The sequence below is a fragment of the Trichosurus vulpecula genome, chromosome 8 (genome assembly GCF_011100635.1).
Source record: "Trichosurus vulpecula isolate mTriVul1 chromosome 8, mTriVul1.pri, whole genome shotgun sequence".
Lineage (NCBI taxonomy): Eukaryota > Metazoa > Chordata > Mammalia > Diprotodontia > Phalangeridae > Trichosurus > Trichosurus vulpecula.
Genome location: NC_050580.1, coordinates 30,914,966 through 30,928,867, shown reverse-complemented (window position 1 = coordinate 30,928,867; position 13,902 = coordinate 30,914,966). Strand labels below are relative to the sequence as shown.

Genomic DNA, 13,902 nt, shown 5'->3' with positions numbered 1-13,902 from the left:
GGATGGACTTGCAGATAGGAACAAAGGCAAAAAAGAGTTGACAGTCCTAGGGTACATCCAACTTAGTTTGCTTTTATACACCATAAGGAGAGTTGCTCCTCAATCAGGTGAAGCTCTTTGTGTCCCCTCACCTTAGACTGGGGATTCCCTGATCCAGTCTCTAACATTCTTTCCCTATATATAGTCTTACTTTGGTGAATAAGTCAAACAGGAAGTCCTTTGAGTATGCTGACAAAGTAAGATGAAGGATTTTATTAGAGTGCCTTTAACACCATGGTATCCACATTCTTCAAATAGCTCAAGATCTATATTCCTCAAATTACATAGAATTTGTCATTTAACGTAGAACATCAGACATCTAGAAACCAAAAATTGTTGGATCTGGTATTTGGTATCTTAGTCAGACCTCCCAGGATGTCAGCCAGATTGCCTAGGGAATCAGCAAACTGTTCATGGGGCTTTGAAAGATGTTGGGGGGAGGAGTAGCTGTTTCTTGGGGGGAAGACACACCTCCTGGGGGAGCATTCAGATCCTGGGGGGCAGTCAGATGTCCCTGGGGGTGAGTGACGTGTCCCTGGGGGTCAGCCAGATGTCCCTGGTGGGGGGTGGGGTGGTCAATTAGGTGTCTATCAGGAAGAAGCAACGTAGATCTAAGGCCAACAGTTTTCTTGGATAAATCCATGCAATGCAGTTCTTGTTGGTTAAAAGCAGGGAACAATTCATACGACTTCTCTCTCCCCTCTCCCTGTATTAGGAGGGTAGAGTTTATAATTTCAAAGGGGATCATATATATGTCTGAAATGTTCGGAACCGCCGGATATAAGAAACTCTCAAAGTAGGAGGCAGAAGAATCAAAGCATATATTTAGGCTCCATAGTAACCAACCCATGAACCAGCATCCCCATTTTGATATATTGATCAAAAGCTTCCAGGCCCAACAAGTCCACCTCACAAGAGTAACCAGGAGGCCACAGAGAAGCATGATGGTGTAAAGGAAAATCATATACATGCTTCCCCTCTATGGTAAAAAGATTACCCACTGGCTTCAAGTCCTTGTTCAGCTTCCTCCCATAGGTCAGCTCTGCTACCGGCAGCTCCTGCTTCAGCTTGGGCTATGGCTGTAGCTGTAGCAGCCTCTGGCTCCCACGGAAGCTGTTTTTAACCATCCGGCTTCTGTGGGGGTGTAAGGTACGCTGGGGAAAGCACAGGTTCTTTCGATCAGCTTAAGCAAGGGAAGCAAGGTGAAGGGGTCGACAAGCTTACTCCAATCCAACACACAAACAGCATTCAGTTAGTTCAGGGGAAAAAGCCAAACTATTCAAGGGCACTTGTTGACTAAGTGCTAAGGAGCCCATTTTTGGTTACCAACACACTCCCCCACACAGCCCCAGTGGTGGTGGTATAGAGGGAGAAACAAATGTAGAAGGGGAGAAGAAGCCCAGGGATGCAGGGATCCCAAACCAAAGTTCCCAGGAAGGGGCTGCCTGGAATGAATTTGCAGACACAAGTATTCTTTAAGTCAAGGAGGCAAAGATTTATTACGCTTTTTCAGTGGGCAAGAGTTCTTAGGGGACCTGCAACCATACAGAAGTGCAGGGGGAATCTTTATAGAGGGTTAATAGGCACAGGCACCCAAGCAGAGGCTGTTAGGATTTAGGGTCCAAGCATAAACACTTCATCAGTGGTTAGTGTCTAGTTTTGAAAGTCCTGTGACTGATCATGAGGTGAGGTCAGCTCTGGTACCTGAAAGGTGGGGGCCTGGGGCACCAAGGGTTGCAGGGCTGGTGGCTGGTGGGGGTGAGGCTGTTGGGGGTAGGTCTGTTGGAGACATAGCTGCTGGGAGTGGGGCTGCTGGAGGGCAGTTCTGTTGGGTGTGTGGCTACTGCAACAGTTGAGGGGGCTCCTCTGCACACAGAAAAGGCAGTGGGTGATCTTTTGATCAACTCATTCACTGTCCAGTCTTGTTCCTGAATTGCAGCGGTGGCTTCATTCCTCCATAAATGGAGCTGTGTGTGTTATAGTTTGATGGCCATTGAGAAGTAAAGGAAGCAGAGCTGAAAAGGGGGATAAACTGAAGGCAAAAGCCCTCTTTTGTGTCCTAAGCATTTAGCACAGTTCTGGCACATAGGAAGCACTCCATAAGTGCTTGTGAACTAAGTACTATGTAATTGGGTTAGGTTTGGGGGTTACAATGACAAAGACAAATTCTTTGTCTTGTAGTTTTTTTTTTTTACTATAGAATTAGTTAGCTTAGTTAACCACTAGGTTAACCAACGGTTATCCATTAGTTAACCAACAGGTTAAATAGAGGTTAAGTGACTTGCTCAGGGTCACGCAGCTAGTAAATATCTAAAGCTGAATTTAAACTCTGGTCTTCTGGACTCCAGGCCCAGTGCTCTATCCTTTGAGGAAAATAAATATTATGCTTTATCAATGAATAATCAGCATTACTTCATAATCCATCCATCTCCCCATTTTGCAAATTCCATTTCTTAGCCTGGCTCAAAAGGAGTTCTCTTTCAGTCTGAACCAAAGGCATGGTTGAAGAAAGTGATCACTCTCTAATCTGTTTAAAGAGGTACCCTTACTTCTGTTTACCCGTAAACAGAAGAACCAGCTTGGGCTGAGTCCATCCCCAGAGTATGGCTCTCCTGGTCTCATCAAAGATTGGCGTGATTTGGTCTCCAAGGGGAAGGCTTAGGGGAGGGGGGAATCCTGTTTGGGAATACTGATAGCTGTACCTCATAAAGCAATTAACATTGCTTAAATATTAGAGAGGTGGGTAATCAGCCACACCTGAAAGCCAAACTGATTTCCCCCAGCTGCACCTAATTACAAGGCTTTTTTTTTTTATTACCCAATCTCCTCCCCCTTCTAGTTTGAATAAATATGGTGTTTTCAGTATCATCTTGGTTGCTGACCTAACTGATCAAGTACAGTTTGACAGAACTTATTAATGTTTCTCTTGCCTGGAAAATTTTCCTCGGTCTACCTTCATTGTATTTTTATTGGCCACCCCATTGCAGCAGCAGTAGGGAGATATAAAGCACTCAGGGTCCTGCCATGTGAGGGACTTTAGCTAAGGGTCTTCTACTGACTGAAGCCTAGTCGTCTGCAGCTCTGACTTTTTAATTTAGTTTAATTTTTTTCTGGACCAGCTCTTATCATTCAGCTTCCAGTCTTGTGAAAGGATTCTTCAAAAGTATAGGGAGAAGGACTGGACTTGTGATTTCCCCCTTCTAGGGAACTCCCAGATGAAGTCAGTGTCATATGTCGAGTGAGTACATTCTCTGAGATTTATAGTTTTTGCTTCTCATAACTTCTCTGTCCCTAGGCTCATTTAATTTACCATTTAGGCAAAAGTCAATTGGATTTCTAGTTGAGTCAAAAGGAGCCCAAAACAATTTTTCAAACTCATGAAAAAAGTGCCAAGATACACAAGTGTCAGCTCCCCTAAAGATGGTAAAGTTTTTGACATCGAGTGTGTTGAATTCAATGTAAGTCAAAGTTAATGGGGATTTTCCCTGAAGACTTAGATATGAGGGCCCCACCTTTCCCTGCCAGAGGTTAGGTATCAACACAACGTACAGAAAGTGGAATTTTTAGTGTATATGTCATTGGTATATAGGTGTTAGTTTGCTTGTTCCTCCATTTGTTTATTGTCACTCAGAAAGCCAATTTACCAATGGAAAGGAAAAAAAAAAACACTTCTCCATCTATGCATATTTGAGGCTGATTGTTGGTTAATGGGTTCGATAGTTTTCTTTCCCAGAAAGAACTAATGCTCCTTTATCATAGCCCCAGGTAGGCTTGGTTGGCCGAAGGCCAAGGAGATGTGAGAGTAAAATCCATTTTTTGCATGAGCTAAAAGAAATCAAAGGAAAAAAAATCAAAAGAAGTTACATCATTGGCCATTGGGAGAAGAATTCTGTTTCCTTGAAAGGGACAAGTGTAATTTCCCTAAGCTTGTGTCTCCTGGAGGTAGAGGGAGGCACTCTAGAAGGTAAAAGGAAGCTGCCCTCTGGGGTTTATTGGTTGGTAGCTGAGGATGCGGCTTTGGAAGCTGTGAATGCCCTATGAAGGAGCATCTCCAGAAAGCAAAAGCAGACATGGTTCTTGGTTCCTGTTGGTTGGCACTTGAAGGGAAAGAGAGTAGAAGTATCTGGAACTGAAGCTGCTTTGGGGTGGGCCATCACCTCTTCCCATTTGGTTCCATTCATTTGGTGCTGAAGGATGAATAGGGGCCTGCTGCCAGGGGAAGATAGAAGTCCTCATTCTCTAAGAAAGGTGACTTCTCTCTAGGATTTTTTGGCCAGTGTCCTTCTTGAGTTTCCAAAGTTCTAGAGAGTTTATGCTTTCTTTTTTTTTTTTTAAATAAATTTAATTTTTTATTTTTAGTTTACTTCATTCTGTTCCACAAGTTTTTGGGTTCCAAATTTTCTCTCCCTCCCTCTCCTCCCCCTCCCCCTCAAGATGGCATGTAATCCAATGTAGGTTCTCCATATACCTTCACACTGAACTTATTTACATAATAGTCCAGGTGTAAAGAAGAATTATAACCAATGGAATGAATCATGAGAAAGAAGAAATGAAACCAAAAAAGAAGAAAAAAAGAGAGCCAATAGTTTTCCTCAATCTGCACTCAGACTCCATAATTTTTTCTCTGGATGTGCATAGCTTTTTCAGTCATGTGTCTTTTGGAGCTGAGACTTTAATGCTTTGATTCTTTGTGTTGGGGTGTGATTTGAAGGTTAGCTTTAAAAGGTGCTTTTTTGTGGGGGAGGGGGTTCTTTGTTTTCTAGTTGCAATTCCCTCCAGCTTCTGTTCTGGTACTCAAGCTTTTTTCTTTTTCTTTTTTTTGGAGGAAGAGGGGAGGTCATTAGAAGAATGAGCTAAGTCCTTTGCTAGCTTTATTCAAACACGTTCAGTTTATTAAGAAATAATACATTGAGATTAATTGTGAAATGGAATCATGCTCTCTCCTCTCTGCCTTTCTCACCTTCAAATTAACCAGGATATGCTTCTTGGTCTGCATATTGTATAGCCAAAAGAGAATGCCAACTCCTAGAGGAAAACTCTGGTTGGGTTGGGTTTTTGTTTGTTTTTTATTTTCTCCTTTGAGGGTGTGCTTGCTTCCTTAGTTTTTAGATCAGACAGCTTACCCTTAGTATTTGTCAATAAATGCTTGTTACTTGTGCTTAAGTTGCTTGGGTGTATCAGACTTTTAAAAATGATTAAAACAGTCATTACAGGGTGTGACATTGGTTGCCTTCTCAATGAGTAGGAAATGGCCTGGAGGGAGGAAGAGAATTTGAAACACACACACACACAAGAATGTTAGATAAGTAAATGAATTTTTGAAAACAGTCCTTGTAGATGAGAGATGTAACCTAGATAATTTTCTTATTAGCATCCCCAAAGTGTAAGATATTATTACTGCAAATAAGTGGGAGTGGGTATTGTTCGAAAAAGGAGGTTGTTGCTTCTGCATAAAAGCCAAGATTCTAAATAAGATGCAGGTGCTTTGGGGGCAGCTGGAAATTATAAAGAAGATGAAGGGCAGGGGACAGGGTAATGGGAGATGTAAATAGGGGCAGAGAATCACGTGGGGAGTTTAGGCATTCCTGAAAGGCTGGGAAACAGGGGAGGGAAATAGGAATCTGGAATAAAAAGTTGTGTATTTGTTTGCCTGCCTGCGCCTGCTCGTTGGACACCAGCTCTAGCAGGAACATCAAATTAAAGTCCTTCCTAAGTCATCACCAGCTTCCCAGAGTTCTTGGTAAGATGCTTGTTTCTTAGAGGCAATCCTTACTGTGATCTTGTGGGATGGGTCACCTTTATCTTTCAAAGATTGGATAACAGACCAAGAAGTAAGATGCTGATTCATCTCCTCTTAGAGAAGAGAAAGGGAACAAGTCTGAGTGTATAGAGCACTGGTCCCTGAGCCAGGAAGAAATGGGTAAAAATCCCACCCCACAAATAGATCCAAGTATGGGTAATGCAAGAGTTCTGCCCTGGCTGCCAGCAAAGGGACCCCAGTAATCCTCTTCTCACCAGTTGTCTGACCCCTTTAGTATCTGTGAGCTGAGAGGTCCAGAAATCAGCACTGCTTCCCCTGATTCAGTGGGCCCCCAAGGCCTGCTCTAGGTTTGCTGGGGACTAGGTCTGCACTGGCATGGCCTGTGCTGGACTCTGCTCCATTCCCACAATGGTACAACAGATCTTTTCTGCAGAGCTTTTTAGTGGTCTTGGGCTGGACAATTGTTTCACTCCATTCTTTTTGTGGGTTCTGCCTCTCGAGAGTCTTTTTTGAGGCATTATTTAAAGGTATTTGGATGCATTTTGGGGAGAGCTCAGGTGTGTCCCTGTCATATTGGCTCTGTCTCTCCTAAATATTTTTGAACCAACTCACATCTGCAGGTTTCTCCTACATTCTCTACTCAAATTGAGCATCCAATCTCTCATTGTCCATCCCCAGTGACTTTGCTCAGACATTTTTTCTGCCTTCATGCTGTGTGTAAGAGAACTTTAAAGACACACAAGCAGACATGCTGTGATGAAGCATCAACTCTGTATTCTAGACTCATCAGTATTGATTCTTGCTGCCAGTCCTCCCCTTTCTCCTATTTCAGAAGACTGGTTCCTTTCAAAATAGTTGATACTGACAGGAAGCTGTCCTTTGGTACATACTCTTTGCTTCCTTCTTGAGGCAGGAGCTTCTTCATTGCTTTTGTCTTTCTTATTGCAATAGCCTCCTAAATAGGCACCCTGGCCCCAGGAAGGGGATCTGGAAGCACTGGGTGTTGCAAGTTTTTGCTCAGAGAAGTCCTATTCCAGAATAGGACCTGAAGATACATTTTCTTGGCTCATCTTCCTTGTGCTGGTGGAAGTCTCAGACACCTGCCATTCTTGGTTGTGTGCATTGTCTGGCTCTTCTGTTCTAAAACCACAGCTGCCTTCCCTTAGAGGTTCTAAGATGTGAACTGAAGCTCCCTAGTTTCCTTAGTCCTTGCAGTGGCAGAAAAAACACCTACACTGCGTGATACTGGTAACTTTGCCATTGTAAATTTCCCAGACAGAAGACTCTTTAGGCAGAGGCTGCTCCACATGTCTGTCTCACCTGCTGTCATTCTTTTTCTCCTCATGTTTATCCCAGTCCTTATGGTCTTTGATAGGACTTTGACTTCTGCCTAGATCAATATCTAGATTTCACTTTCTTCCCATCTGGAGTCTTAGATTGGGACCATTGTTTCAGTCTGTGGTCTCTGTCTCCACTTTGACTCTGACTTTTCTTCTTCTATGTCCTATCCAGGTGTTCAGAGCCTCTCTGCCTCTCACATGCTGCATCACTGGGCATTAGAGCTTCTAGCTCTTTGAGGATGCCCATGGTTATTTTCACATCATCTTCATCAAGCTGGGTCCGGACTGTAGGATTGTCTGGTCAGCAAATTGCGAGGAACAGGTCCTTCTCCATTGCTGTCTTTGGTACAACAGCTGGATCTTTGTTAGCAGGGCTTTGCTGAGGCTGCGTGGTCTGCATGAGATGTAACAAGTTGCTTCTAAGAGAGTCTTTGAATTAGGAACCATTTTTTTTGTTGAGGGAAGCTTGAAAAGTGTCCAAGGTTGTATTTTTCTCAACAAGATGGACCACAAATTCAGGCAGGTCCTTGTTATTGGTCCCCTAATATTCTTCCTCCACATACAATCTTGCTTTGTTGAAGAAGACCAATACTTGAGGGTTCACTGATGAGGCAAGATGAAAGATTTCATTGGATTTTCTTTTCCAACATGTTATCCACATTCCTCAAATAACTCAAGATCCCTGTTGCTCATATTACTTAGAATTTGTCATTTAACACAATCAGACATCTAGCAATCTGAAATTCTTGGATCTGTTATTTGGTATCTCAGACCTCCCAGGACATCAGCTAGATTGCCTAGGGGGTCAGCCCAATGTCTGTGTGGAGCAGAAAAATATCCTTGGAGGGAATAAGGTTCCTGGGGGGTGCAGTTAGGTGTCTATCAGGAAGAAGCAATGTAAATCCAAGGCCAACAGTTCTCTTGGATATATTCATGTAATGAAGTTCTTGTTGGTTGAAAGTATGGAACATTTTGTATGACAGTTCTTCCACCTTCACCAATGGTGGTGGCAGTTTCTGGTCTTGAAGCTCCTGTGACTGATGTTGAGATGAGGCCAGCTGTTGTACCTGAAAGTTGGAGGCCTGAGGAACCAAGGGCTGCAAGGGTGAAGGCTGCACCCTGAAAGGTAATGGGTGATCCTTTGCTTATGAATGATTCTCTGTCCAGCCTTGCTCCTGAATCTGCAATGGTGGCTTTACTCTTCCATAAAAGGAGCTCTGTGTGTTACAGTTCTCTGGCCCTTGGCTCCCCTTCCTGGTCTAAGAAGATGCCCACTGACTGGAGCTTCCCTGAGACATTGGCTTGGGGGAGGGCACGAGGTTGAAGTTCAGTTGATGATCTCATAGTTTGGGAGGAAGAAAAAGGCCAGCTTTGGGAAATGCCCCAACTATATAACCAAGCAGCCTCAGTGGCTGAAGCTGCACTGTTCCTCTCAAAGGAGCAGCCACTCCCTGGGCCAGCTTCCTGACTAGGCTCACCTGCCCAGGAAAGGCAACTGGATGCGTTGGGTGTTGCAAGTTCTTCCTCAGTGAAGTCCTTCTCCAGAATTGGACCTGGAGATATATTTTCCAGGCACATCTGTTTTAAGCTGGTGGAAGGCCTCAGATGCTGGCTTTTTTGGTGTGTAGATTGTCTAGCTCTCCTATTTTGAAACCACAGCTGAGAGGAGAAGCAGAAATGGAATAATGTCTTTTAACTTGACTTCAACTATATTTTTACCTTGCCATAAAAGGGCTTGAGTCTTTGTTCCTTTAAAGTAGTATCACTCTTAAGTTGATGTATAAGTTGGTCAGACATTTCTATTTTTGGTAGATTTGTTTATCTGATTACAAGAGCCTCAAAGAGATATAAAGTGGGGAAAAAATCCCTAACTGTTAATTTCTCAAGGTCAACATTCCTAGCCCACCCTACCTGACCCCACTGAACTCTATACTTGTCCTGGAAGCACCCCCATTTGCAGTCATTTCTTACTATATATTAATAAAATGTTTGAATCCATGATGCCCTCCCCCAAAGTACTCTACATTAATATATCTATTTCTCTCTCTATAATACACAGAAATGAGCTCTCAACTTGCATGTATTTGAAATCAGGAATTTTGATCAGCCTGAGGAGCTTTTTTCTTCTATTCCAGAATAGTGAATAGTTTTCAAAATAGTTTTTAAGAATGTTTATTTGTTCTTTTCTTCTTGTTTAGACTTAGAACTGCAATCTTAGGGAAAAGGAGGAAAAGATTTGGAGAGTAATTTGGAGAACAGGAACATTTCCTTCCCTTCCTAGATCAGATATGGGATAAATGACTGAGCCTTCAATCTGTCTCTCTGTAGAGATGGACACAACTGGGCCTTTTTCAGTCCTCCCTCTCTTGGTTTCCCTAACAGGGATGCTCTTTGATGGTCATTGGTTTGGCTAAGAGAATGCATGACAGGTGTAGGAGGAGAAGGAGGCCCATGAGGAATTTTCTTATTAATTCTGAATCTTGGAGGCTCCATGGGATCTGTTTGCATTTCCACCGTTTGAATAACTCTTTGCTTAGCTCCGGAATTGAAAGCTCCTCCTTGCTGAGATGGTGTGTAGCAGATATACTGAGCTGGAGCTGGTTTATGGGCAGCTCGAACTGGCAGAGCAGCAGCAACCTTCTGAGAGGAAGTTTTTCTCTAGGGCTAGCCGCATCTTTTCTGTAGTCTCTTTAATGGCTTCTTCATCAGGTCTTTGCAGGTCTGGGTCATCTGTGTTCCTAACTTCTTTGGGAACCTTGTCCTTTGACTGTCCCTGTCAAGCAATTGCTTTGTATTTAATGTTTCCCTATGCCTCCACCTGAATGGCCAAGACACTGGACATCCTTCTTGCAAGGCATTCTTCTTTCTTCCTGTATCCAGTGGGTATTGGGCCCCATGTATTACCAGGAAGGCCCCTCAATCTCCAAAATCCTCTAGCAAAGGAGGTATCCAACCTTTCCGATACCTATAAGGGGGAGGTTCCTTTCTTGATGAGACCAGTACGGTGTGCCTTGATCTCTGTGATCTTGCCCTTTCCTGAGCCTCAAGGTGATCCTGAGAAAGCTGCATCAGAGCAGGTAAAAAGGTGGATAGGGCCATGTCCTTCCTCTACTTTCAGCACTCTGGGTGGCTGAGGTGGGGGTGGGTGCACACTTTGTACAGTTGGGACAGGTATTGGAGCTTGGGTAGCTCTTTGGTGGGTGCCCTCTCAGCCAGCCCACTCCATGGTCTCCCCTTAAGCTAAGCCCACCTTCTATGCCTTGACAACAAATATCTATCTATCTATCTCTCTATCTATCTCTCTATCTATCTATATTTAATGTTTTGAAGCTTCCCTTATGCTCCTTCAAATATGCATTTTTTGCCAAGCAGAACACACTGAATGCAGCTCTGAGGACAGAAACACTCTCCTTCAAAAATCTCTCTACCCTTAACCAGTTCTTTCTGTTAGGGAGTTTGCATTCCCTCCATTTATATAGGAAAAAGTACCTCCCAGAAAGGACTGTCTCCTGGAAGGGCGGGGTCTCCTATCTAAGTACTCAGGGAAAGGAGGTGTGATCTCAGACTTCAATTGTAATCTCCCAACTCAACCACTAAAAAAATTTGGCAGAAGGTAAAGTTGAAATTGGCCAAAAGAACCTAAATAAGCCTGTGAAGCAGGAGGCTGTAAGAGGCTAAATGTATAAAGTGCAGAGAAGGTGTTGATTTATCTTATTAGTTAGTAGGAATTTCTTCCTCTGCCACTTCTCTGGGTCAGTGAATTCACAAGTCCACTGGCATGCCTACAATTCTGAAGCCTTATTTTCTAAGGCTAGCAACTGAATGATGAGGGCAGGTGTGGGGGAAAAAACAGGGCTTCTTCATTTAGCTCAAATGCCACCAGACCCTAAGCTGCTGGCCCGAAGATGACAAGGCACTGTCCCTCCTGAAATTCCTCTTTCCTTATCTTCGTATTTCTCCCCATCTCACCCCCAAGAGAACATGAGCAACCTTGGCTTTTGTTCCCAATTCAGTATCATACACAGAACTTAAGGCACTATTTTTTTTGTAATTTTTTTATTTAAACAAATACAAAATGAGAAAAGAAAAAAAAAACCACTGCTGTATACACAACAGACCCCAAGGGAGGATTCAATACAAAGCAATCAATGTCCATTTCATGAAAACCTATACAATAAAACTACACATTGTTTTCAAAGCTGCCCAGCTGTGCTTCCTTGTTGGTTTTCTTTTGTTCTGTGCAGTACAATTTTACTTTATATCTTTCTCCTCCCTCACTCCCCCAATGAAGCCTACAATTAATCATCGATATATAAAATTTAGGCATTACTTATATTCACATATAGAAAGATAGCTATAAATATACTCAGATATACCCTCATACATGTGTAAGACCGTACTATGTTTTTTACACCTGTCATCTCTTTCAAGTAGACAGCATCTTCCTTCCTGGTCCAACCTTTGTCCTTTGATCCTCCTGTGGTTGGGGGGAACAGTGCTTATTGCTTCTGGAATAGCATCCAAAGGGGTCCTAGTTATCTGGTGGTGACCCTGATTTTGCCAAGGGGAGGACCCCAGAGGAATGACCTGCTGACTTCCTCCCAGCCCTGTTTATTGCTGCAGGTGTTTGTCCATACTCAGGGATCACCAGATGGTTTTTTTTCCTTAGGAAGGTTAAAAGTTTTATTTTAAAATCACAGATAATTAGAGTTGCTTAACAGAGTCTTTCCCTTGTTACCCTGCTCCAGTCACAGGTTTTTGCTTTGGAGAGCAAGAGTTATCCAGGGAAAAGTGTTCACCTTGCACAGCCACTCATGGAGATGAACAATAAAAATAGGCCAGAAATGGTGTCCGTGGGTCCATGTCTTAGATACTTGTCAACCAGAGCATCCCCTGCAGCCACAGTGGGTACATACAATGATTCGCCCCACTTCCAGCTTGCTTTTTGGAACTCTACATATGCAGTTGGTTCCAAAATTGGTATCCCGAGTCTGGATGCAAGGGAGGCAGCAGAGATTTTCATAGCCTTGTTTCTTCCACTTGGCCATCAGGTTCTTGTCTGCATAACCTTCTTTTGTGCAGTAGTCATACAATTCTCTACTTATGGCTTTCCTCTTATAAAAGAGGTCAAATATGTATCTCGTTTTCTGGTGATGAATTCTGAAGATTGGCCAGAGAGATTCTACTTTCCTCTTTCCTTCATGAGGTTCAGTCTCTGCTTCTCTCATCTTCTGATCAAATTCATCCAGGGTTGGTGCAATGAGCTCCCAGCCATCTGGAGGGGCTTTCCTGCTTCTTCTGACTTTAGGCATCTTGGACTGCTCAGACCACCTCCAGTCCTGGCTTGAGCCAATTCTGTGATTTAGCCAAACCAGAGTTGATACAAAGGGTTATGGCCAAGGACTGTTGTTAGGCGAAGCTCAGGGCACAACTTGCTTGCTGGGCCTTCACTCTGGAGAAAGGATTGATGAGTGGCCCTGATGGCTCCCTTCTGCCCTAAATATAGCAGGAAGGTTGGAATGGTGGGGAGGGGCCTCTGACCAAAGTACTCAGGAAAAGGAGGTGTGAATTCAGTGTCCATGTAATCCACCCAACAACTGAAACTACAATTTGCTGGGAGGACAGTTGCCAATTGCCAAAAGAACCCAGAACTGGAAGGCTATAGGAGGATAAAAGCCCAGAGAAGGTGTTGACTTTGTCCTATTAGTTAGAAAGGGATTTCATTTGGGACTTCCCCAGATCAGTGAATTCACAAGTCCAGTCCCTTGCCTACAATTCTGAAGCCTTGTTTTCTAAGGCTGGCAGGTGAATGGTGAGGGCTGTTGTGGAGGAAAAGACAGGGCTTTTTCATTCAGCTTAAATGCCACCAGACACTAAGCTGATAGCCCTATGATGGCAAGGAACTGTCCCTCCTGAAATTCCTCTTAATCTTTGCATTTCCCCCATCTCACCTGCAAGAGATTGTGAGCAACCTAGGTTTTTCCACCTAATTTTCCCCAATATAACACACAACACTTAAGTCACTTATTTTTTCTTTTTTGTAAATTAGTTTATTTTAACCTTAAATACAAAATAAGAAAAGAAAAAAATAAACATTGCACAGTAGACCATAAGGGAGTATTCCATATAAACAATTTCCATGTCAAGAAAAGTTATTTAATAAATAATACACATTGGTTTCAAAACTGCCCATCTTCCCTTTGCTTCCTTGTTGGTTTTCTTTTGTTCTCTTTATCCTTTCCCCCACTCTGGGGAGATCAATGTGTACCATTACTGTCTTGATCTGTTATGAAATATCAAAAACATATTAACCCATACCACAAGGTTGCAGTCAAGTATTCTACTTAACTGGAGTAACAGGATAGAATGCTTTCAATACTCCAGATAAAGAAAATAATCCACATTTAATCTTTCATCAATAATGACTGCTTTACAGTCTCTTCTTGGATGGTGGCAGGAAAAGAATATTTATGTATTTAAAAATAAACAAACAGATATTTCCAAAGAGTTAAGCCTGAAGAAACAAGCTGGAGAGTAGATGGAAAACTAGGGCAGTGCTACCAATGGGCTCTGCTGTTAAATCTTCCAAAAGCACTGGGGCGTGGATGGGCATGTCAGTGCTTGGCTAGTCAGGGTCCTCTGGTCCCAACATCTCAGGAGGAGTTGTTCAGAGATATTAGAATCCCTCTTGGTCCATCTCTGCAGAGAAAGTGCTACATCCCTGTCATTCACACACACACACACACACACACACACACAAAC

The 13,902-nt window shown here is 43.1% G+C and overlaps 2 protein-coding genes across 2 annotated transcripts in view; both read right to left on the bottom strand.

Annotated features, from left to right (window-relative positions):
- Positions 1 to 11,956, bottom strand: part of LOC118829450 (ATP-dependent RNA helicase DHX8-like) — a 14,604-nt gene extending 2,648 nt beyond the window's left edge. Inside the window, 6 exon segments of the mRNA XM_036736464.1 lie at positions 1,744 to 1,882; positions 7,035 to 7,189; positions 7,191 to 7,681; positions 8,139 to 8,259; positions 10,262 to 10,360; positions 11,940 to 11,956. Of these exon segments, the coding sequence (XP_036592359.1) occupies positions 1,744 to 1,882; positions 7,035 to 7,189; positions 7,191 to 7,681; positions 8,139 to 8,259; positions 10,262 to 10,360; positions 11,940 to 11,956 (1,022 nt within the window).
- Positions 11,957 to 12,017: 61 nt separating this feature from the next.
- LOC118827991 (protein BUD31 homolog) lies at positions 12,018 to 12,452 on the bottom strand. Its single transcript, XM_036734348.1, has one exon. It carries the CDS (start codon positions 12,450 to 12,452, stop codon positions 12,018 to 12,020), a length of 435 nt encoding a protein of 144 aa, XP_036590243.1.
- Positions 12,453 to 13,902: the final 1,450 nt, after the last annotated feature.

Excerpts from the sequence above, each read along its gene's own strand:
- LOC118827991 (XM_036734348.1), bottom strand. The coding sequence starts at position 12,452 with ATGCCTAAAGTCAGAAGAAGCAGGAAAGCCCCTCCAGATGGCTGGGAG.